Below are 25,893 nucleotides of genomic sequence, written 5' to 3'. Positions count from 1 at the left end.
ATTTTGCAATATCCTTCCCCGAGGAGTGAGGAGGGAATGGGGATTTTGCAGTATCCTTCCCCTGGAGTGGGGAGGAAATGGAGATTTTGCAATATCCTTCCCCCAGGAGTGGGGAGGGAATGGGGATTTTGCAGTATCCTTCCCCCAGGAGTAAGGACAGAATGGAGATTTTGCAATATCCTTCCCCCAGGAGTGGGGAGGGAATGAAGATTTTGCACTATCCTTCCCCCAGGAGTGAGGAGGGAATGGGGATTTTGCAGTATCCTTCCCCTGGAGTGGGGAGGAAATGGAGATTTTGCAATATCCTTCCCCCAGGAGTGGGGAGGGAATGGGGACTTTGCAGTATCCTTCCCCCAGGAGTGGGGAGGGAATGGGGATTTTGCAATATACTTCCCCCAGGAGTGGGGAGGGAATGGGAATTTTGCAGTATCCTTCCCCCAAGAGTGGGGTAGGGATGGAGATTTTGCAGTATCCTTCCCCTGGAGTGGGGTGGGAATCAGTAGTGGGTTTCAATTTTGTTTTGCGCGTGTGCAAGCTTGCATGCACAACACTTCTGAGCATGCGCAGAAGCATCTGGGCAGGTGGGCAGAGCCTCCCACTGCCGCCGCTACCAGTTCGGCAGATCTGGGGCAAACCGGTAGCAACCCACCACTGGTGGGAATGGAATTTTACAGTATTCTTCCCCTGAAGTGTGGTGGGAATGGAGATTTTGCAGTTTGCCATGCCCACCAAGCCACCCCCACCAAGCCACCCCCACCAAGCCACCCCCACAGAACCAGTAGTAAAAAAAATTGAATTCTACCACTGGTTGGTTCCCATCGTGACTATCTGCTTCAGTCTTCAATCACCATAGAAGAGTTTGGGGAGAAATAGAAAATCTACCAAAGGCCACATTTTTTTTTTCATCTTGGCAACCTGTTCACTGCAGGTTTATAAAATTCTGCACTTAGTCAAGCATATTGTGTGTGTGTGTGTGTGTGATTTTAATTACAAATTAAAAAGTAAAAGAAAGAAAAAAGAATACAAAGGAATAGAAAGTGAAATAAAAAACAAAAACAAAACAAAAAATAGAATAAAGAAACAAAAAATAGGATAAAGAAACAGAAAAAAGATATATAAAGCACTTTGTTACAACAACGTTAGAGAAATTTAACAACTCCAACTAGTTTGATGCAATGGACAACCTATTTCCACTTAACACCTCAACTGTCATGCTGATGTCTCCTATCTGGTATTTGCTGTGGTCCACCAGCAGCCTGTGGAGCTGGCAGTAGAGTCGGACAGTGAGGAGGCTGGGGAGGAACTTGGGCCAGTCCTGGAGTCTAGGGAAGGCTCGGACGAGGGCTCTGCATCAGAGGCAGAGATGGGGCCAGGGCCATCTAGGAGTTATGCGCAGACTCTGGAGCCTCCAGAGTCAGACATAAGAGAGGCAGAGGGACAGGAGGAGCCTGTTCCTAGTGCGCACATGTGCAGAGCTGCCAGAAGGCAAGAACCGTTAAAACTAAAGGGACGACTCGGGAGTAAGGCCTGGAGATGATTGGCCCCTCCCATAATGCTTAAAAGAGGAGGAAAGGCACATGGGCACTTTGCAGGAAAACAACGTTGTTAATTCTGTTCCCAGTCGGCATCTCTGTTTGATTCTGGACTCCGTGTGGCTTTGCCTAGAAGGTCTTTGGCAGAGTGTCAAGGGAGATAAAGGTTGGTGATTATCCTGAAGGACTTCTCCCGAAGGACTTTTTGCAACTAATTGGGACTCAGCTGTGAATGAGCGTAATTCATAGCTGTTGCAATAAAAAAGGTTTTTGGGAATACTCATGTGTTTTGTTTTTTTTAAATTTGATTTATATGCCACCCTTCTCCGGAGACTCAGGGCGGCTTACAATGCGTTAAGCAATGATTTAATGATTAAGGAAGCCTAGATCACAACAGTATTCCCCAGAAGTGTGGGCATGATGAATCCCAGAATTTCTGCAAATTGTAATCCCAAAACATCTGGAAATTTACTAGGTTGGAAAAAGTCTTCACATTCCCTTTCAAATATCTCAATTTACTTTCACAAGAACCATAGTAGGATTCTGGTTGTGAGGGACAGAATGGAAAAATTGAAGTGGTTCTTAGTTCACTGCAGATATCGTTTTCAGCTTCAACCACTTGACAAAGTTGTTATAAAGATAAAGATAAAATAAAAGACAAGTAAGCTTGCTTTAGCAAATTAGAAGAAAAGCATCTCAGAAGTTCAATTAATAATTATTATACTGGATTTAGTTCTTTGACATTTTATTTTTTTCCCCATCTACATTCTGTCTGTGTGTGTCTAATGAATGAATGTCCTCTGAAAATGTCCAGGATTTGGCAATTGTCTTGAATCAAAAATTGGATGGCTTTGTACCATACACTCTACTTAATTACTGCATTAACCCATTTCCTGGGTCAACACAATACAATGAATCTTAACCCAACCAAAGGGGCTAAAGCTCTTCCACAGAAAAATTTAAGATGAACATTAGCCAAGTTTACCATGATGAGCAAAAACTGGATCGTTGTTTGACTTGCTTAAATAAATTTTGTGAACACAGCAGTAAATTTCCCTCCTCTACACCTTTCCATTTTTTTTCATGATTTGTTGTCTCTTAATTAGTTTAATAGTCTTGGCCATAGGCCAAAACTGAACAAGATTAGAAATAAGGCAGGGAAGAGAAGAGAAACAATAATTAAAAATATTGATTACTATTTCCTGCATGAGTAGTTACTGATTGGCTTCCATTTTCTGCTGCAAAAGAATATGTTCTGTGAAAATTCATGCTCAATAAATGACCCAAGAATGTGCTGATAGACAGGCAGATAGGCAGGCAGGCAGATAATTCAAACTCAGGAACAGAATAAGTTGCATTTACGTGTATATGTTTTTGGATACTATTTTCCCTGAAAATGTATTTATGGAAGTGTAATACTAATTTTGACACCGAGAGCTAGATCCAACATCATCCCTGCATATGGTTCAGGCATCTGCTATTTCAGGTGATTTACTTTTCCTTGAAAAATCAAATCTGAATCAAGTGATATTCCCTTACATCAGTTTCCTATTCAGTAACTATACCAGAATTTTCATGGGGTTGCCTTGGACAAGTATTCAGATTGGTTGGTTGGTTGGTTGGTTGGTTGGTTGGTTGGTTGGTTGGTTGGTTGGTTGACTGACTGACTGACTGACTGACTGATTGATTGATTGATTGATTGATTGATTGATTGATTATGTGGCGTTAAGTCATGTTCATCTCCTGATGACCACATAGGTAGATTTTGTCTATGATGAATCTATCTCTAACCTGTTCTTTCAAGTTCCTAATGGTGCAATTATCATCAACATAACTAAGTCAATCCACTTTGCTACTGGTTGTTCTCTTCCTTTTCTTTCTGCCTTTCCAAGCATTAAAGCATTTCCAGAGAAATGAGTTTACTTAAAGTAAGAAAATTTGGACCTGGTCACTTGGACCTTACGTGAAAACTCTTTGTTTGATGACCCATCAGTTCAATTTCTATCCATGGTGTTATCTGGAGTCTTCTCCAACACCCAAGTTGAAAGTTGCCAATACTCTTCTGATGCTGCTTCTTTAAAGCCCAATAAATATTCAGAAAATGACCAAAATGAACATAGCAACTCTATTGCTCTTAAGTGTATCCTATTTTATAGCAGGTTACTGCTCATGTCAGCCTGTCTCTGATCCTGAGACTTGTTGTGTGCCAAGGACAGGGCATTTTTAAAAATGGGATTAAGGAGGTTGGTGGGATAAGGTAGTGTTTACTGGAACCATTAGAGGGGGTGTGGTGGCCTAGTGGTTAAGACACTGAGCTTGTTGACCTGAAAGTTAACAGTTCAAGACCCAAGCACCGTATGATAAGATGAGCACCCGTTTTTGCCCCAGTTCCTGCCAACCCAGCAATGTGAAACCTAGCAATGTGAAAGCATGCAAATGTGAGTAGCAATAGCAATAAGACATTCTGGGTCCTCATTTTATCGACCTCGGAAGGATAGAAGTCTGAGTCAACCATGAACCTAGTGAGATTCGAACTGACAAATTGCAGGCAGCCAGCAGGCAGCAGAAGTAGCCTGCAGTACTGCATTCTAACCACTGCGCCACCATGGCTCGTTAGATAAATAGATTAGTAGATAAATAGGTACCACTTCAGTGGGAAGGTAACAGTGTTCCCTACACCTCGGCATATAGTCATGCTGGCCACATGACCACAGAAGCATTTTCAGACAACATTGGCTACCTCAGCTAGGAAAGAGAGATGAGCACCATCCCCTAGAGTTAGAGTCTTTATCTTTTTTTAGAACCATTAAAGATGAGCCAGGTGGAAAAAGAGTGCTGGAGAGGAATCACAGAATCATGAAGCTGGAATGGAACTAAGGGATCCTCAAATTCAGCCTCTGTTTCAAAAATCCCGGTGAAGAAGGGAAAGAAGCCATTCACTGGGACACACATTCCACTGATCGGCAGTTTTTACAGTCAAAAAAGAGCTAAGATAAAAGTGACAGCTGAAAGGCAGCATTTAGTGCATAGGTGGGAATTTTTTTAGTAGGTTGGTACAAAAGGAACAATGCGTCTCAGTTTCTCTCTCCAATATTCTAACAGCACTTCATAAAGTCTGTTTTAATTACAGCCAAGACCTCCCATAGAACTTCCTTCTGATCCAACATACCATGTGCTCTTCCTGCACAAAGTTTCTTCTTCCTTCAGGTGCCACAGGATGATTGGGGAGGATATCCAACATCGGGGAAGGACGGCGAGATCCCTTGTCGACGGATGCGGAGTGGCAGCTACATCAAGGCCATGGGAGATGATGACAGTGGGGACTCAGATACCAGCACCAAAGTGTCTCCCAAGGAGGTGGCCCGGCGCGAGGCATACCGCCGTTCATCCAGCGTAGATCAGGCCAGAACCAAGTAAGAAGTTAAGAAGGGTACTGATATTTCCTGGTTACTATGGGGGGGAATGCTTAAGAAAGGATGAACATTCAACTGAGCTGTGGGCTATACATAAAGCACGCTCTCTTAACCAAGAACAAGAAGCCATAGGAAATCTGAGTGAGGTTTCCTAATACCTGTAGCAAAACTGATATATTATGGGGGAAGGCAAAGTGGGTAGGGGTAGAGGATAATGGTGTCTCTGTTCAGAGAAATTGTAGAAAGAGAGTAGCAGAAGAAGTCAGTTGAGAATGTGTTTGCTTGTTCCTGAACCCAGATTAGGAGCCAATTATTTTTCCTGACCTAGGTGAGATATGGGATACCTGAAGGAGTTGGTCAGAGTAGAAAAAAGCTAGCCTTCAGGACCATGGGTAGCTCCAGACAGCCAAGTTGTCCCAACGATCTGCGGGTTTGTATCCTTCCTGAGCCAGTCTTCCTCTTCCTTGACTTCCACCGCTTCCAGGAACTGAAAATCAGATCAAATCAAAATTTTATTATGGTAATTAATAACAAACATCAGAGCAATGTAATGATGGTCAATAAAGGGGAATATTTGTACCTCAAGAGTTGAAATGAGGGGTCTTTGATGGTCTCTGAGCTTGGTTGTTTTCTTGCAGATATTTCATGACCCAAACTAGGTAACATTATCATTACTAAGCACTAATGATGTTACCTACTTTGGGTCATGAAATATCTGCAAGAAAACAACCAAGCTCAGAGAGCACCAAGGACCCCTTAATGTCAGACAGTCTGAAGTCTACTTATCTGGTCACTGACTCTCGCCTTCTGTGCTGTCCTGGAGCTAACATGGTACCATGTCAAGGGCCCCAAGTTCTCCAGAAACTGCTCTCTTTGGCAACCCAACTTCCTTCCTTATCAGAGAAGTGTTGAGGTCAAGTCTAGAATCACATTCTGTATAGCTGATTATTTTGTCTTCCTGATTCATACAATTCTAATTCCTTAGTGCCACTATATATATATATATAGTGTTTACCGAGACACCTGGTCTACCCCAACGTGTGGGAGGGGGCATTCTGCTCCCTTTCGCCTTTTGCCTGGTTTGTCGTGAATGCGACTGCTTGAGGGCTCCTGGATTGGAGCTGAAAGGTGAAAGGGAACAGAATGCCCTCTCCCACATGTTGGGGTAGAGCAGGTGTCTTGGTAAACACTTAATCTTTCGCCTGGCTCAAGCTGATGAAGGGAGGAGAACTTGTGGCTCAGAAGGTTAATTCAACTGCCTAACATGCAGGAAGCCCAAGTAAGGGTATGGCTAGCTGATGAAAGCTAAAAAGCTTGAAATAGATCTATACTAGTCTCCCTTTATTTCTTTATCAGCAAAATATAAATTTTATATATATATATATAGCCAGTTTGAAATTAAGGAGCATACCAATACCCCTGCAAGGATTTACCTATTTTATAGGAGCAGAGAACTTGGCCATGTTAAATCAGCCAGTCCACTCAGCCTCCTTTCCATGTCTTCTGCTCCTCTCCTGCTTTGGGGGTTTGTTCAGAAACCTTTCTTCCCCATGTCTCTCATTAGGTTTGCAAGTAGACACTATTCTGACTCATATATCTGTAACTGTCCCAGCTGCTGCACACCACCCCGAATCCGGCCACGGGGACAAGGGTATGGACGTTCCTTCACCACTGGGCAGGTGAGGTGGTTTTTCTCTTCCGTTCTTGGATGGTAGAAAGCTGACCAAGTAGAAGTGATGGACAGTCATGAGAAGCAACACCGATGTCAATTTAGCTGAGTGGAAATTGTGTCACATAACGTACAGTATTATAACGGGATGACTGGGGTACGGGATATTGAGTGTCTGTCATTTTTTATTTCCTGCTTGTATTGAGAGTTTGTCATTGCTTTTTTCCCCTGCTTGTATAGTGGGATGATCAAATAAAAAAATCAATTTAGGGCAAGGAGGCATTTGTTTGCATTTCATTGTCCCTAGTGAGATGCTTGCAAGTACAGCTTTTTTTTTTTCCTCCAGGGATGTTTCATTAAGAAATGCCAGAGAATTCTAGATCGCCCTTCTTTGTGGAGCAAAAGCTTTCTGGAACAAAAGCTAGCAATAGCAACAGCCCTTAGACTTGTATACCACTCCATAGTGGTTAACAGCCAGTGGTGGGATTCAAGTAATTTAACAACCGGTTCTCTTCCCTAATGATTTCTTCCAACAACCACTTGCCAAACTGCTCAGAAAGTTAACAACCGGTTCTCCCGAAGTGGTGCGAACTGGCTGAATCCCACCACTGTCTATAGTCCTCTCTAAGCAGTTGCCTCCAAAAATCTGGGTCCCCATTTTGCCGACCTCAGAAGGATGGAAGGCTGAGTCAACCTCGAGCTGGTCAGGATCGAACTCCTGGCAGTGGGCAGGAATACAGCCTGCAATGCTGCATTCTAACTATTTCGCCACCATAGCTCTTAGCTATAACAGACGAATGCTGGATCTTTGGACTGATAGCTAACTGAAAAATGGCAATGCTGTCATGCAAATGAGGAATTGTTCCATTCACAAATATCTGCAATGCAAGCCCTCTCTGTTGAGCCAGGATTGCCAGTGGAAATGACTAAATTTGATTGGATACCAGACATGTCAGTCAGGCTGCTTTGGCTTAAGAAACCTTGGCTGCTATGCTTTGGTCTGATGCATGCTCACCTTAACTGCATCCGTGAATTATTCCTCCCTCTCTATGTTTTGGCATCTGCATGCTTTGCCATTCAGTCATTCAAAAGCACCATTTACACCAACCCATTTCTGCAGAGTAATCCTGGAATAGTCTTCAGTCTCTGGAGCCAAAAATTCACACTTTGCATTCCTGAGATTTCATTTGCCCTGCATCCTGGAAAGAGGAAAGAGAAATGATAAGTAACAAATCACGCTGTGCTTTTTATTTATCGTGATTGGGAAAAAGAGAGTGTGGGCGCTGATATTTATTTATTGCATACAGCGCATTAGATTTGCAAACATAAAAAGGCCGCCCTGGTTATGAATAACAGATATTTGTGTCAGTGTTGCTGGAATTTGAGAAGTTTAAAGGGAAAACAACATTCTTAAGATATGTCTAATTAACTCATGAGATTCACTAGGACAGGATGCAGCGATGGTCCAGCGGAATTTCAAGGAAAGAATTAACTGAAATTGTGGGTTAGGGCATTTAAAAATTGGGGACAATTTTTTCAATGAATTTTACATTTTCAAACCAATGCACAAATCAAAATTGTTCTTCAGACTTTGTACTTTTACACACGCATAGACACACAAACACACACATATGTTATTATATAGTTTAGTTAGTTTATTTGATTTGTATACCGCCCTACTCCCGAAGGACTCAGGGCGGTGAACAGCCAACAATAAAATACATAAATACACAAAATTTAAAAACCCGATAAAATCAAATTAAATTATTTGGCCCAGACAAATTAAAATACCCCAATAATTTAAAAACAGATTAAAATTTACATATTTAAAAAGGGAAGAGATTAGGCCAAGCCCGCTTGATGGAATAAAAAGGTCTTCACAGCACGGCGGAAAGAGCGCACATCCGGGATCCTCCGTATCTCCAGGGGAAGCTCATTCCAGATGGTAGGTGCCCCCACAGAGAAAGGTCTCCCCCTAGGGGCCGCCAGTCGACACTGTTTGGTTGACGGCACCTGGAGGAGTCCCTCTCTATGAGAGCGTACTGGCCGGTGGGAGGCTATTGGTGGTAGTAGGCGGTCCCGTAAATAACCAGGTCCTAAGCCATGGAGCGCTTTAAAGGTGGTAACCAAAACCTTGAAGCGCACCCGGAAGACCACCAGGAGCCAGTGCAGCTCGCGCAGGAGAGGTGTTACATGGGAGCGCCATGTCGCTCCCATTACCACCCGCGCGGCCGCACTCTGTGCCAGTTGGAGCCTCCGGGTGCTCCTCAAGGGGAGCCCCATGTAGAGAGCATTACAATAGTCCAGGCGGGAGGTGACGAGGGCATGAGTGACCGTGCGTAACGAGTCCCGATCCAGAAAGGGACGCAACTGGCGAATCAGGCGGACCTGATAAAAAATCCTCCCGGTCACGGCCGTCAAGTGCTCTTCTAAAGACGGCCGTGAATCCAGGAGGACGCCCAAGTTGCGAGCCCTCTCCGTGGGGGCCAATGATTCGCCCCCAATAGTCAGTGATGGCGTCAACTGACTATATCGGGACGTCGGAAACCACAGCCACTCGGTCTTGGATGGGTTAAGCCTGAGCCTGTTCCTCCCCATCCAGATCCGTACAGTCTCCAGGCACCGGGACATCACTTCAAGGGCATCATTGGGGTGATCCGGGGTGGAGATGTACAGCTGGGTGTCATCAGCGTACTGATGGTACTCCACCCCGAAACCACGGATGATCTCGCCCATATTAGGACAGAAGCAAGAATTGCAAACAAAAATTGTGCAAGAATAATTATGTGCAAAATTCATTACCATATATTATGGAATTTTTTTAAAAAAATATATCTTGAACTACTGCGGGACTAGACAAGCCAAATTCACGCAAAGAAAAATGAGAAACAGAATCAAAACTGACAGATTTGCACCAATGAGAAATGGAAAGCAACTGAGAGCAACTGAAATTGACAGATTCTCCCATCCCCAACAATGGCTAAGAGAATCATACATAAATCTGCAGATTTCCAAACTCTTGAAATAGGTGCTTTTCTGAACAATTGAAAGAAACAGAATTTATCTTTTCACAACCCAAAACAAGCATTTGTTTTATTTGGAAGAAGTCTTCAATCCATCACTCTTACTGGCAATTAACTATTCACATAGGTTTGAGTGGAATTTAAACATACTTGGTATGAATCAAAGCAGAAATTATCTCTGCAATTTCCAGCAATCGCAACTAAGCAGTATACCAGAATCAACCAGCCTTTATAAAATAAGACTGATTTGCTTTTAACTTGGAACTCTGTGGTTTTGTCTGAATAATCATTTCAAGCTGTAGCTCTTAGCTAATTAATTTAAGGCTTCGACCAAGGCAAAGTTGCCAATCTAATTTACACATATACTTAACTTTATCTGTTCCACTGCTAAAACCTAGGATTGAACACAGTTCATTGGGGACAAGTTTCCTGCCTGGCATTTTGGGAGATTTCAGTGACTCACTTTACAAATAGTCCTCCACTTATGACCAGAATTGGCCAGAATTACGATTGTAAGTCATGCCAGTTGTTAAACAGATCATCAAGTGACTGATCCCGATCTTACAACCTTTTTTGAAGCAGTCATTAAGTGAACTCAGCAGTTTTAAAACAAATGCAGGGATCATAAAGCAAATGCAGTGATCATAAAACAAACATAATGAACATGCTGGTCTTTAAGTGAACCTATTGTCCACAATGGGCATTTTTTGCCAGAAATTAAAAGTTAAACGCCAGTTTCTAGCAAAAAAAAAACAAAAAACTTTGCAAATTGTAGTCACCTGACTGCAGGATGCTGCAAACAGCTGAAATGCGGCTTGGTTGCTGAGCTCCCAAAATGCAATCACATGACCCCAGGGGAGGGGCCGGCTGTCAGAACTTCTAATTCCGTTCGCAACTTTGAATGGTCTCTAAGTGATGAACAGTCAGTCGAGGGCTGCCTGTGCCATCTCACTCAAAAGGTATGGTGCATTCAAACAGAGTTTGTTGAAGAAGCCTCAATTTTGATTTAGGCATGGTCTGTGAAACAAATGGTGAGGTTCAGGCAATACATTGAGATGATAGCCAACAAGCTGCTACAGTTTGACTTCAAGTGCTGTAAGAAACCAGCAATACACCTTAGTTGTAACGGTGAATGTGATAGTGATTTGTGAGAACCGACACCCATCAGAAAGTTGACACCAGGTAGATACACTCCTTTGAAGGCAGTAGGACAACTTATGGATAAATGATTGAACGTGTGAATGAGTCTGAATTCCCTCCTCTTCACTCTTCCATTGTCTTCCCAGATCAATGATGAGTTGAACCATCAGTTTGAGGCTGTGTGTGAGTCTGTTTTCGGAGAGGTGGAGTCCCAGGCTGTGGAGGCTTTGGATCTGCCCGGTTGCTTCCGCATGCGCAGCCATAGTTACCTGCGGGCCATTCAAGCCGGCTGCTCCCAGGACGATGACTGCCTCTCCCTCTTCACCATGGCAACAACCACTCACCAGCCTGGCCAACCTCTCACCAGCAGCATCCTCAAGCCAAGCACCTGTAAGTACCACGAAGAATCTCTAGGTATAGGTTGAGCAACCTCTAGGTAGGTGAGATTAACAGAAGACCTTTTGGTAATAAGCTGTAATGTGATGGAAAGGAATTTAGAGCTGACCTTGAGGAAAGTATGAAAATGCTGTTCTATGGAATGATGTGAAGCTTGCCATGGTTTTAGGCAGGGAGCTATACCTGAACCAACTTACAGGCTAACAAACCAACTTACTTCTCACTCTCAGTTTCAGGAATGTAGAATTCTATTTGTTGTACCTATTCTTGACTTACTTGTTTCTGTTATGAATAAATTCATGTTAGCTTGTATTTGTACAGGAAAGAATACAGACAAAAACTGATCGGATTTTCTGTCCTTGGCCAACCTTATCAATAAACTGGGTCTATAAATGTAATGGACAGAAGGAATAACCTTGAAGAACAAGAGGAAGATCCACAACCAAAACAACAGTCAGCTAAAAGACACCTGAGTCCTGGGGAGAAGTGTAATTAGAGAAAGCATCTCATACATGACCTTCCCTCGTTCTCATGAAGATAAAGAAGGGAAGAAAAAAGCACGTTGAGATTTGCAAGATTCTGTCATTATAAACTTACAATAAAAATAATGTTTACTTGAGGGTCTTTGGCTTCCAAGCCTAGAGAACTGACAACAAGTCTGAATGAAGTTCCTCCCTCTCTTAATCTTCATGAGAACTAGGGAAGATCAGATCTGACAGTTTTCTCAAATTACATTTTGGCTTTGGACTCAGATTTTTTTTTATCTGACCATTGTATAACAAATGGTCAGACCTGGAAGGGACCTTGGAGGTATTCTAGTCAGGGGTGAAATGCTCCCGGTTCAGACCGGATCACCCAATCCGGTAGTGATGACGGCGGGTGGTTCGGAAAACCGGCAGCAAAAATCCCTTTCCCCCCACCCCCTCCCATGTCCAGCTGAGCCTTGCAATCATCAGAGGCTTTTTATTTTATTTTTAAAAGCATTTTTTCTACAACCACTTTGGCCAAAAAATGCTTTTAAAAGTAAAAAAAAAAAAAGGCTCTGATGATCAGGCAACTCATCTGGGATCGTCAGAGACTTTTCAAAGCATTTTTTCTACAACCTCTTCGGCCAAAGAGGTTGTAGAAAAAATGCTTTGAAAAGCCTCTGATGATCCCAGATGAGTTGCCTGATCATCAGAGGCTTTTAAAAGCATTCTTTTTACAACCTCTTCGATTGAAGCGGTTGTAGAAAAAATGTTTTTAAAAGGAAAAAAAACCCTTTGACAATCAGGCAACTCAGCTGGGATCGTCAGAGGCTTTTAAAAGAAAAAAAAAGCCTCTGCCGATCAGGCAACTCAGCTGGGATCGTCAGAGGCTTTTAAAAGCATTTTTTTTACAACCTCTACAGCCGAAGAGGTTGTAGAAAAAATGGTTTTAAAAGTAAAAAAAAAAAAAGTTGGCCACGCCCACCCAGTCACATTATCCTTCCAAGCCATGCCCACAGAACCAGTAGTAACAAATTTTACATTTCACCACTGATTCTAGTCCAATCCTCCACTCAAGTGGGAAACCCTATAGTATTTCAGACAAATGGTTGTCCAATCTCTTCTTAAAAGCCTCCAGTGTTGGAGTGCCCACAACTTCTGGAGGCAAGTCGTTCCATTGATTAATTGTTCTAACTATCAGGAAATCTCTCCTTAGTTCCAGGTTGCTTCTCTCCTTGATTAGTTCAGATGCTTTTCGTCCGCCAAAGGTACTTTGGAAAATAGGTTGACCCCCTCTTCTTTGTGGCAGCCCCTTAGACATTGTTCTGGTTGCAACTCTTCCTGCTGTTCCTCAGAGTTATTCCTTCTTCCCATTTCAATAAATTAATACCAAACCAGGCAGCCTTGGGACAAGGAAGTTGTGATGCCCAGGATGCAGTGGTGGGATTCAGCAAGTTCGCACCTATTCGGGAGAACCGGTTGTTAATTTTCCAAGCTGTTCGGAGAACCGGTTGTTAGAAAAAATCTTATTTTGGTTTTTTTTCCCCACTTTATAGGGCTAATCCTGTAAGGAAGGCAAGAAAGAAACATTCTGGTGTTGTTTCTAGCCTAATCTTTATTGCCCTGCTTACAGAAACTCTCTGGTTAACCCTTATTACATTGTAACAGCTAAGGCAAAGCGCCCATCGATGAGAAGAGCCTCGGTGGTGCAACAGACTAAGTGCTGTTAAGTGCTAGCACTTAGCTGCCAGCTGCCTGCAATTAGTGCGAGTTCAAATCTCACCAGGCTCAAGGTTGACTCAGTCTTCCATCCTTTCAAGTAGGTAAATTGAGGACCCGGATTGTGGGGGCAATAAGCCAACTTTGCATAGAACAACACCGCTTGGGGGGGGGCGAAAGCCCTAATAAGCAGGTATATAGAAAAAAATATGCAGGCTAGTGCTATAATGCATTGTAAGCCGCCCTGAGTCTATGGAGAAGGGCGGCATATAAATTGGACTAATAAATAAATAATAATAAATAAAGATGTGAGTGAAGTTGAGTTGGCCACGCCCACACGGTCACATGACCACCAAGTCACACCTACCCAGCTGGTTATTAGGGCAAAGAACCAGTTGTTAAATTATTTGAATCCCACCACTGGATGTAGCCTAGTAGATGCTAATTAAAGTGTAGCATCCTTTTTAATTGTTCCATTTTGCTTCCCTTTCTCTCCCCTACCCACCCCCAACCTCCATATAGCTTTTAGTTACCGGAAAGCTCCACCAGCCCTCCCTTCAGGAATCAAAGCCAAGCCCCTCATTGCTGTTACAGCCCAAAGCAGCACCGAATCTACCCATGACAGTTTCCTGCCCAGAGAGATCAACCGAAGCTCATCCTGGGCCAAAGAGGCCACCAAGCACTGCAACTCTTCTGAGAGTTTAGAAAGCACCAAGATCACTGCCATGTCTCTGGATTTGCCTTCGGTCCAACCCCGGACTTCCCCCAAACCTTCCACCCTTATCATCAGGACGATTCCAGGGAGGGAAGAGCTAAGAAGTTTGGCTCGCCAGAGGAAATGGCGTCCATCTATCGGTGTTCAGGTAGGTTTGGGATGGCCTCAATGCTGGAGGGAAGCTGTATCTTGGCTGGGGCCAGTTCAACAAGCACTGCTTGTGACCAGCCTCTTACTTGACTTCTGTCGTAATCATTGACCATCAGAAATGTAGTATCTTCTTTACTCCCCTCTTATTCGTATTATTATGAGAACGATTATTATCATTCTGTTGCTTTGAAAGTACACTGGAGCTTCTGCAGCAGAGACAAATTCGTTGTGTGTCTAATCATACTTGGCCAAATAAAGTATTCTATTCTATTCCATTCCATTCTGTTCTGTTCTGTTCTGTTCTGTTCTGTCCTGTCCTGTTCTGTTCTGTTCTACTCTATTCTACATTCTACATTCTACATTCTAATTCTACATTCTACATTCTGTTCTGTTCTGTTCTGTTCTGTTCTGTTCTACTCTACTCTACTCTACTCTACTCGACTCTACTCTACTCTACATTCTCTTCTATTTTATTCTATGCAAGTCATAGGTCTTCTAGAGACTAAATACTTCGATGAGACATCTCTATATTTATTCTATTCTATTCTGTTCTAATCTATTCTATTCTATTCTACTCAAGTCTTTGGTGGTTTTTGAGGTACTCTTTGTGAAGCTTTAGCTTCCTCAGTCACATTTGCAAGGCAAATAGCAAAAAAAAAAGGAAAATGTTGAATGAATCTTGAGTAAATTGAATTTTCTTTAGAAGATCCATGAAATTTGGACTACAGAGGGTTCTTCCATCCATCACACAGCCTCACAAAAATGAAATTGCCTTCAAGCTTAAAGGTTACAATGCCATGGTTGCTAGAATCTGATTTCTACCAGCAAAACAGCCGGTGTGGTGATCTGCAAAGAAAGCAATGTGATATTACAAAGTCACCAAAGAGTGTTTCTGCTCTCTAACTTCATTTCTGTGCTACTGACTTACAGTGTCTTCACGGCATGAACTATCCATTGTTGAAGTGAGGTGAAGCCTGCCTACAATACTTTTATTCTGGGATAATGAAAACTGTATGGCTCAAGAAGACACTACAAATCACTAACGTGAAAATGATATGGGTTTGCTAGAAGACTTCTTGGCTCTGTTTATATTATACCTTTAATCAAGTCCATTGGTGGCTGTTGTTGCTGTTCTTTGTTTCTCAAACATTACCCCCTCTGAGGCAACCATGCTTGCCAAACTGTAGGGATACAAGAGTTCACATTGTACATTGGCATCCTTCAGTCTCAAGAGACTATGGTATCGTGCTCTGGAAAGAGGTCCTAAAACAGCATCTAGTGTGAGTAAAAAGGCCAATTCGAGAGTGGCAATCCCTTCCACACTGAGGGCAGATACATTCTGTCCCCTGCCCAGCCCCCAGATTTCGCTGGTTCCGGGACTGCCTTTTTGCCTCAGCGTGCCGAACAAGTGTCTCTTCGAATTGGAGAAGGCCATGCTGCGTCTTTAGCCTCCAAGCTGAACATTCGGAGGTCAAGGTTTCCCAGTTGTTAATGTCCATTCCCAGGGCCTTTAGGTCCCTCTTGCAGATATCCTTATACTGCAACTGTGGTCTCCCTCTGAGGCGCTTTCCCTGCACTAATTCTCCATACAGGAGATCTTTCGGAATCTGACCATCAGCCATTCTCACGACATGCCCCAGCCAGCTATCTATTAGGCCTCTCATAGTGATCTCACATTGTACAGGTGCCTGGAAAACACATTATGTTTTCTCCAGTCCAACTCCTGAACCCTAGTTCAGTTCAGTTCTCCCACCAGGCAAGGCATTCTCCTGTTTTGCCCCAGCTATGGACCCCAAAGAACGCAGCACACACAAAGTCTGTACAAAACTTAATTTACTAAAATAACTCAGTCTTTCTCAAACAAATGCTGTTAATAAACTTTCTTAACAGCCTACAAGATACCAAAGATAAAGTAATCACAATCTTACTATGGTTGGCAGAAAGTCCAGAAGCAATTTGCAGAGAATCCAGACGCGAAGGAGAGTGAACTAAAGTTGTTCCCTACAAATTGCTTCAGTCGGCGTTCCTCCTTAAATAAGCTAAGGGAGTGGCCAATTAGCCCCAAGCCTTACTCTTGAGGAGACCTCCACCTGAGGAGCCACTCCTGCATTGAGAAGAGGCTCCTCCTCTTCGTCCTCTTCACTTAAAGGAGCTTCTGGAGGTTCTGAAGGCCCTGGCTGAGTCCTGCCTCTGGCACCACATCTTCTCCAGGCTCCTCATTATCTGACTCAAGTGCCAGCTGCACAGGCTGCTGGCGCAGCACCACACCAGCCTCCTCGTTGTCAGAATCGGCTACAATCTGCACAGGCCACGGACGGGCCACAACATCTCCAAGAAGACTCCCAAAAGTTGCAAATCTAAAGATCTAAAAAAGAAAAGCTCAAAGGGATGTATTTGTAGCTGACTGAATAAACAATTGCATAGTTTGCTGACACTTTTCCTCTGAGGAAATCTGGCTGCCAACTGGACCTGGTAAGCTGGTTTTGCTGATAAGCTGCTGCTTCAAAGAATCCGTAGGTTACGCTAAGCAGCACTTTGATTTTGAAGGCAAAGGGTAGTCCGGAGCCTGGACCTGGGTCCTTGCATAGCATCTGTTTGAAACATCTTAAAGCAGCTATTTCTTTGCACAAGATGCTGTGATCCTTCAGCTGATCCTGGGAAAAGTTGTCCTTGGTTTAAGGACTTGCAGCTGGGTATGGCATCCAGAGCCCAAAGCCGTGTTTTGTCTTCAGAACCAAAGTACCGCATGGCCCTTCACATCTGGGATTTGGTGCTCATTGTTGTCAGGCTAAGTCAGGGGTCAGCAACCTGGGCTCTGGAGCTGCATGTGGCTCTTTCATCCCTCTGCTGTGGCTCCCTGTCACTCAAAATGTGCATCACAACCACCAATCTGCGAGCTTTTCAACACACATACACACACCCAGTAGGCCAACCATGGATAAATCCAAGAAAAGAAAAATTTCATAAGAAAACAGAACGTTTAATTCAACTAAAGCACACTGTTATTAACATCTGCTGCTTGCAATTACTGCAAATTCAAATCTCCCCAGGCTCAAGGTTGACTCAGCCTTCCATCCTTTCAAAGGTAGGTAAAATGAGGACCCAGATTGTGGGGGCAATAAGCTGACTTTGTATAAATATACAAAAGTATGAAGGCTATTGCTTAACTCATTGTAAGCCGCCCTGAGTCTCCGGAGAAGGGCGGCATATAAATTAAAGAAAAAAAAACTACATCTGCTAGTTTTGTGGCCGCTCAAGAAATAGTTAGGCACAGGGAAGGGTTTTGTGGCTCCCGGTGTTTTCTTTTCTGTGGGAAATGGATCCAAATGGCTCTTTGAGTGTTTAAGGTTGCAGACCCCTGGGCTAAGTTATTCCCCCAAACAATAACTTTGCTTTGTGTGATGACTTAAGAGAGGAGTTTGCCAGAGGCAAACTAAGTCAAGGATCCCATTTGAGCAGACAGTACCATTCATAACTGTGGGGGTATGATAGCTAAGAAATTAAAGACACTGAATTTGTCAGCTGGAAAACTGACAGCCCAGGTTTGAGACCCAAGCAGTGCACAATGGGGTGAGCTCCTGTTAGTTGCCCCAGCTCCTGCTCACCTAGCAGTTCAAAAGCAAGGAAATGCAAGTAGATAAATAGGTACCACTTCGGTGGGAAGGTAACAATGTTCTGTGCACCTCGGCAGGGGTGAAATGCTACCGGTTCGCACTGGTTCATGCGAACCAGTAGTAAAAAAAAAAAGCTATCGGTTTGTCCGAAATGGTATTTCCAACGATCAGCTGTGCTAGAAAGCAGGAAAGCGAATCTAAATCATGCAGCACAGCTGTCCCCCCACCCCGCTGTTCTACTTACCTTCAAAAGGGTCCTTTTTCCACACGAAGCTCACATTTGGTGCGCAGTGTGCATGCACACACGCAGCGTGTGTTTGGTACACACAGCATGTGTTTGGCGTGCACCACCCAGGCATGCAGAACGTGTGTTTGGTGCACACCGCACATGCGCAGACAGCGAACTGGTGGCAACCCACGGAAGATTTCACCACTGAACCTCGGCATATAATCATGCCAGCCACATGACTATAGAAGCATATTCAGACAACGCTGGCTCCCTCAGCTAGGAACCGGAGATGAGCACCATTCCCTAGAGTCGTACACAACTGGACAGGGAAAACCGTTACCTTTATAGTTCATAAGTATGTGGCACAATCCGCAACAAAGCGAAAAGGATGTCATGTGCATTGTGACATCCCAACACAAAAGGCTTTCATATTGCATCTCGGTATGCAAGTCAGGGGGGACTGCGTCATGTTGTCACAACACATTTCATCAATTTCCCACATGGCCTCCTCTCAGATGTGATGTTTCTAAGGCCTTCAGGTCTTACTTTAGATATTCCAGGACCCAGAAGATCTGCAAAGGAACAGAATAGTGGATGGTGCAAAGCAGTGGTGGTATTCAGCAGGTTTGGGCAAACCAGTAGTGGCGACCTGCGGCTGGGTGGCGCGCCCACCCACCCCGGTGCTATGCCATCCTATTTAGGATGGCATAGCACCAGAAATGGGGATTTTGCAGTATCCTTCCCCTGCAACACCCACCAAGCCACACCCACAGAACCGATAGTAAAAAAATTTGAAACCCACCACTGCTATAGTGGCATTGGTACTTGATACTTTAGGTTCAGGAGAAAGTTACATAATAATAATAACTTTATTCTCAGTGTACATGTATACACAGTATACCCATACAACGAAATTCACTTAACACCCAAAAGACCAGGATCAACACACATAACAATCCCCAAACACCCCTCTCCCACCCACCACAATTCCCCACCCCTAAACCACCCAAACATCCACACAACAGATCATAGGAAGCTTGTCTATAATTGAAGCAGCGCTGATGGACTGCGGTTACCATAACTGAGTGAGCAACTGATTTTCACGCCATCCTACTCAAAACTCTCCATCTAGAATCGCTCTGTGAAAAAGACGGGCAGTTTTGTAATTGTGATGAATCCATCAAATCAGTCAATCCATCAATGCAAGCAATACAGCTCAGAGAATGCACTAAGCTGCATCTGTTGGCCACCACTTTGATCTCAGCTCCTTCCCACCATTCTTTTTTGACTAACTTACCTCTCGTGTTTCTAATGAGCACCAACTTCTTTCGTCACCATCCTTAATCCTGTTTTTAAATATAAATTCAGGCATCATAGCTTATTCTTAGAGAAGCTCAGGGAAGGGCCAAGAGAGCTTCAGGAGAAGCCATGATTCTCGGCCTGCTTTCATCTTCTTAGCACACACAGACCTCCCTGGCCATTCCCTGGAATGCTAATCAGCCAAGAACATTTCAATAAAAATGGAAAGTCCCCACCATCTTTCTTTTTCCTGACCCTCAAACTAACAAATGAATATTAAATGTCAGAAATGAAAACCAAGAGACCTTAAAATCAAGAAAAGGAGTTTGAGTACCCTAAGCAATCTTTAGATGTTTAAAACTCCTTTGGGGATTATTGTTTTGTTTTGGTATTTTTCTGACTAAATAGATACTTAATCAAATATAATCCTCTCCCCCTTCTTCTCCTTAATCCTCATCTAATTTATTCTGGTGCCAAAGAAAAATGACAAAAGCATTTATTGACTATCCCTTTCAAATCCCTTTGCATTTTCAGGAAAAGTGGATGCCGCTCGCAAGAAAGATGGAACTCACTTGCAAGGAAGTTGGGGTTAGGTGGTTCCTGTTTGTGATTCTTATGGGATGGAAGACAATGTCGTAGCAGACTGGGTGAACTAGGCAGTCCCACTAAGCTCCAATTTGTTCCGGCATAAAAATAACTGAAACTAAACCCAGTGGTGGGATTCAATTTTTTTTACTACCAGTTCTGTGGGTGTGGCTTGGTGGGTGTGGCATAGCTTGGTGGGTGTGGCTTGGTGGGCGTGGCAGAGGAAGGATACTGCAAAATCCCCATTCCCTCCCTTATCAGCTGGGACTCGGGAGGCAGAGAATAGTTGGGGGCGGGGCCAGTCAGAATTTTTACTACTGGTTCTCCGAACTACTCAAAATTTCCGCTACCGGTTCTTCAGAACTGCTCAGAACCTGCTGAAACCCACCTCTGACTAAACCAAGAGGGAAGCTACCTAGAACTAAGGAGGGATTTCCTGAGAGTGAGAACAATCAACCAGGGGAACGGTTTGCCTTCAGCAGTTGTAGGTGCTCCATCCCTGGAAGTTTTAAAGAAGGGACTGGACGACCATTTGTATGAAATGGTATCTTGGCTTGAGCAAGGGGTTGGACTAGAAGATCTCCAAGGTCCCTTCCAACTCTGTCATTCTGTTACAAGCATTACATTCTATCAATCGTGGCTTAGGATACAGGTAGCCCTAGACTTGCAACTACCATTGGGACCAGAATTTTCGACTTAAGCAAGGCAGTTAAGTGAGTCATGCCCAATTTCACAAACATTTTTGCCATGATTTTTCAGAGAATCATTGATGTTATTACGTGATTCGCGCAGTCGTTCAGTAAATCAGGCTCCCCCCCCCCATTGACTTTGCTTGTCGGAAGCTGGCTAGGAAGGTCGCAAATGGCGATCATGTGATCCACGGATGCTCCAATCATTCATAAATACATAAACCCAAATTTTAATCATGTGACTGTAGGGATGCTGGGACGGTCATTTATTTATTTATTTATTTAGTTATTTAGTTATTTAGTTATTTAGTTATTTAGTTATTTAGTTATTTAGTTATTTAGTTATTTAGTTATTTATTGGTTCGATTTATATGCCGCCCTTCTCCGGAGACTCAGGGCGGCTTACAATGCGTTAAGCAATAGCCTTCATACTTTTGTATATACCTGCTTAGTAGGGCTTTCAGGCCCCTCCCTAAACGGTGTTCTTTCTTTATACAAAGTCAGCTTATTGCCCCCACAATCCGGGTCCTCATTTTACCTACCTTGGAAGGATGGAAGGCTGAGTCAACCTTGAGCCTGGTGAGATTTGAACTCACAGTAATTGCAGGCAGCTGGCAGCTAAGTGCTACTTTAACAGCACTTTAGTCCCCTGCACCACCGAGGCTCCTAAGTCGTAAGTGTAGGTCACGTTTTTGAGCGCCGTTGTAATTTTGAACAGACACAAAAGGAATGATTGTAAGTCAAAGACCGCCTGCATTGCGTGGAACCGGCATTAAAGCAGCAGTTTGAATAGCTGCATGAATGCACAACAGCACAAGCAATCACAAAGAAGAGGGGATTGACTCATTCTCTTAAGGCTTCAGGGCAGTGGGGAAATCCAATTTTTTTTACTACAGGTTCTGTGGGTGCGGCTTGGTGGGCATGGCTTGGTGGGTGTGGCAGGGGAAGGACACTGCAAAATCTCCATTCCCTCCCCACTCCTGGGGGGAACCTATTGGAAAATCCCCATTCCCTCCCCACTCCTGGGGGAAGGATACTGCAAAATCCCCATTCCCTCCCCACTCCTGGGGGAAGGATATTGCAAAATCTCCATTCCCACCCCACTCTGGGGCCAGCCACAGGTGGTATTTGCCTGTTCTCCGAACTACTCCAAATTTCTACTACCAGTTCTCCAGAACCTGTCAGAACCTGCTGGATTTCACCCCTGCTTCAGGGGGCTGGATAAGAAGTAAGAGGTAGAAGATCATTAAAGAGAGATCCAATTTAGAAAAAAGGAGAAATTTTCTGACAGCGAGAGCAATTAATCAATGGAATAGCTTGCCTCCAGAGTTGTGGATGTTCCATCATTGGAGGTTTTGAAGAAGGGACTGAACTATCATTTATCCAGGATGGTATAAAGCCTTCTGCCTTGAGCAGGAGGTTGGACTAGAAGACCTCTGAGGCCCCTTCCAGCCCTATGATTCTAACTTTATGAGATAATACTGATATAAGTAGTTATAGGTTTCCATTGAGTAGACATAGTCAAATAGGTGCCCTACCCACAGTTCAGACTGCAGATCTCACAATTCCTTTCCTTTGGCCCTGTTGGCCAGAGGGGGGTGTTGAAGTACGAAACAACTAGTGCAGGGTTGAAATCCAGCAGGTTCTGACAGGTTCTGGAGAACCGGGTAGCGGAAATTTTAAGCCGTTCAGAGAACCGGTAGCAAATACCACCTCTGGCTGGGCCCAGAGTGGGGTGGGAATGGAGATTTTGCAATATCCTTCCCTAGGAGTGGGGAAGGGAATGGAGATTTTGCAATATCCTTCCCCTGGAATGGGGTGGGAATGGAGATTTTGCAATATCCTTCCCCTGGAATGGGGTGGGAATGGTGATTTTGCAATATCCTTCCCCTGGAGTGGGGTGGGAGTGGGGATTTTGCAGTATCCTTCCCCTGGAGTGGGGTGGGAATGGGGATTTTGCAGTATCCTTTCCCTGGAGTGGGGAAGGGAATGGGGATTTTGCAGTATCCTTCCCCTGGAGTGGGGTGGGAATGGGGATTTTGCAGTATCCTTTCCCTGGAGTGGGGAAGGGAATGGGGATTTTGCAGTATCCTTCCCCTGCCACGTCCACCAAGCCACGCCCACAGAACCATAAAAAAAGTTGGATTTCCCCACTGAACTAGAGGGCTTGTGATCTTCAAGGTGTACCAGGCATTGTCTCGTTCACTGGTGTAGGAAGACAGTTGCAATAGGCTTCCCAAGGAATTGTGCGTGATGGCTGTAGACTAAAGATTTTTGCAAGGTGGTTTGGCCACTGAAGGATTCTTAATATTTAAACCCACCTAAGGTGTTTCCCATGTTTATCTCTGATCAATTCAATACTAGAGAACCAGTTTGGTGTGGTGGTTAAGGCACCAGGCTAGAAACCAGGCGATGGGGAGTTCTAGTCCCACCTTAGGCACAAAAGAAGCTGGGTGACCTTGGGCCAGTCCCTCTCTGTCAGCCCTATGAAGGAAGCAATGGCTAACCACTTTTGAAATCTTGCCAAGAAAACTTCTGGGACTTGTCCAGGCACTTATCAGAAGTCAATACTGACTTGAAGGCAGAAATATAAATTCAATGTCAGCTTTACATTTCTTGCCCCCCCACACACACACACAATTTGGAGGGCTATAAAATCTCAGCATTCCTTACCACACTGGCTTCAGCTCAGTGGTGAAATCTAAAATTTGTTACTACCGGTTCTGTGGGCGTGGCTTGGTGGGGGGGGTGTAATGTGACTGGGTGGGTGTGGCCTTTTTTTTTTTTTTTTACTTTTAAAACCATTTTTTCTACAACCTCTTCGGCAAAGAGGTTGTAAAAAAATGTTTTCAAAAGGCTGTGACGATCCCAGCTGAGTTGCCTGATCGGTAGAGACTTTTTTTCTTTTAAATGCCTCTGACGATCAGGCAACTCAGCTTGGATCGTCAGAGGCTTTTAAAAGAAAAAAAGGTTTTTTTTTTCTTTTAAAAGCCTTTGACAATCCCAGCTGAGCTGCATGATCATCAGAGGCTTTTTTTTTTTTTTACTTTTAAAAGCATGTTTTCGGCCAAAGAGGTTGTAGAAAAAATGCTTTTAAAAGTAAAAAAAAAAGCCTCTGATGATTGTGTGGCTCAGCTGGGCATGGGGGGAGGGGGCAGGGATTTTTGCTACCGGTTCTCCGAACCACCCTCCTCCATCGCTACCAGATTGGGCGATCCGGTCTGAACCAGGAGTTTTTCACCCCTGCTTCAGCTCCAGAAACATCCTCCTTTCCCCCAATGTTTTGACAGGAGCAGCCAAAGTTGCCTTCTAACCAAGACAATCACATTTTTCTCACTTCACATTAGCAACAGAAAAAGTTGGAAGTGATCAACTGAAGCACACTTCAAAGCACCTCATTAACAGGCCTTTCGATTGGCTCAAGGGCATCCACAGCAAATTAAAAAAAATTAAGACTGTGCTGAGAAAAATTTGCCTCCTTTCTATTTTGTCTTTCTGTCTTCTGTCTTCTGTCTGTCTGTCTGTCTGTCTGTCTGTCTGTCTGTCTGTCTGTCTGTCTCAATCCATCATCTACCATATGCCTATCACTATCATCTATTTATCTATCTCTCATCCATCATCTTTCTGTCTGTCTGTCTGTTTGTCTGTCTGTCTGTCTATTTATATATCTATCATCTAGCTAGCTATCATCTATCACAGGAGTCCCCAACCCCCAGGCCACCAGCCACCGGCAGGCCACAGAAATGGTGGGCCAGCATGTGTGCACCCAAAGCTGAATTTATAAAAGCAGCATACACATCTTCTATCTATTTATCTATCTATTATCATCTATCTATCTGTCATCTATCTTCTGTCTAACTATCTATCATAATCTTCTGTCTGTCTATCTAGCTGTCATCTAGCTATCACTATCATCTATCTAGCTATTATCATTTATCTCCTATCTATTTATTTATCATCCATCTATCTCTAGCTAGCTACCTAGCTAGCTATCATCTCTTTTAGCTGTCTCTGTCTGTCTGTCTGTCTGTCTGTCTGTCTACCATCTATCTATCATCTATCATCTATCTATCGTCTATCTATCATCTATCATCTATCTATCATCTATCATCTATCTATCCATCCATCCATCCATCCATCTATCTATCTATCTATCATCTATTAACTATCTATCATCTATCTATCTATCATCTATCATCTATCATCTATCATCTATCATCTATCTATCATCTATCTATCTATCTATCTATCTATCTATCCATCATCAACAACAACAATCTCCCTTCTATCTATCTATATCATCTATCTATCACCTATCTATAACTATCATCTATTTATCTATCTCCATCCTCTAATGTAGCTCTATCCTCTGTCTGTTTATCACTTTGCATATAAAAAGGAGACCAGATTGTTATTGCGCAGCCGAAACCATTGTCCTCACTTCTTTGACCATCCCCCCTCTCCACCTTCCAGAGCTGCCCCGCTTTGGACCGCTTCTCATTTTTATTCATCTTCTAAATGTGCGTTTCTGCCACCTGCCCTGCCGTCTCCTTCATTAGCAGGCTTTGTCACTTAGCATCCGTCCAGGTGTTGCCGGGAGAGGTTCAATGAAGTTTAGACAAGGGTATCCAAGCGGTTCAGCCAAGGGGGCAAACAAGCGGAAAGGAAGTGTCTGATCCAACTTCATGGTGTGCAGTTGCTTTTGACAAGGTCAAAGCGTCAAAAGCAGTGGGGACAGCACTTAACAATCCACTCCAAGCTGACACCAATGAATCAATTAAGCTGCAGTGCCAGTCTCTCAAAGACTCACCTGTCCAGGGTTGTGTTCTGCAAAAGATGGCGATACTTTGCATGCCATTTAAGAGAGTTTGAAAAAATTCTATTTACTATTTCAGTGCCAGTCCTCTCCGGGACCTGCTCCAAACATAAATCAAGACAATTGCAAGCCTCTAGAATTTGCAACTGTATGCTTTGTTTTGCTTTTAAACCTGAGACATCACCCTGCCAACAAAAGTGCATATAGTCAAGGCTATGGTTTTCCCAGTTGCAATGGATGGCTGTGAAAGTTGGATCATAAGGAAGGTTGAGCGAACTCTGGTGCTGGAGAAGACTCCTGTGAGTCCCATGGACTGCAAGGCCATCCAACCGGTCAGTCCTAGAGGAGATCCACCCTGACTGCCCTTTAGAAGGCCAGATCCTGAAGAAGAAACTCAAGTACTTTGGCCACCTAATGAGAAGGAAGGACTCCCTGGA

At 43.7% G+C, this 25,893-nt stretch overlaps 1 protein-coding gene across 1 annotated transcript in view; it reads left to right on the top strand.

The window, feature by feature from the left end:
• The window catches only part of DLGAP3 (DLG associated protein 3), a 59,888-nt gene that overhangs the window by 13,385 nt on the left and 20,610 nt on the right, over positions 1 to 25,893 (top strand). The window contains exons 2-5 of the mRNA XM_070949370.1: positions 4,740 to 4,945; positions 6,510 to 6,624; positions 10,924 to 11,167; positions 13,882 to 14,222. Coding sequence (XP_070805471.1) covers positions 4,740 to 4,945; positions 6,510 to 6,624; positions 10,924 to 11,167; positions 13,882 to 14,222 — 906 coding nt within the window. The remainder of the gene's footprint in view (positions 1 to 4,739; positions 4,946 to 6,509; positions 6,625 to 10,923; positions 11,168 to 13,881; positions 14,223 to 25,893) is intronic.

The sequence above is a fragment of the Pituophis catenifer genome, unplaced genomic scaffold (genome assembly GCF_029215685.1).
Source record: "Pituophis catenifer annectens isolate HBS135680 unplaced genomic scaffold, rPitCat1.0.hap2 SCAF_9, whole genome shotgun sequence".
Lineage (NCBI taxonomy): Eukaryota > Metazoa > Chordata > Lepidosauria > Squamata > Colubridae > Pituophis > Pituophis catenifer.
This window is presented reverse-complemented; position numbering and strand designations above follow the sequence as displayed.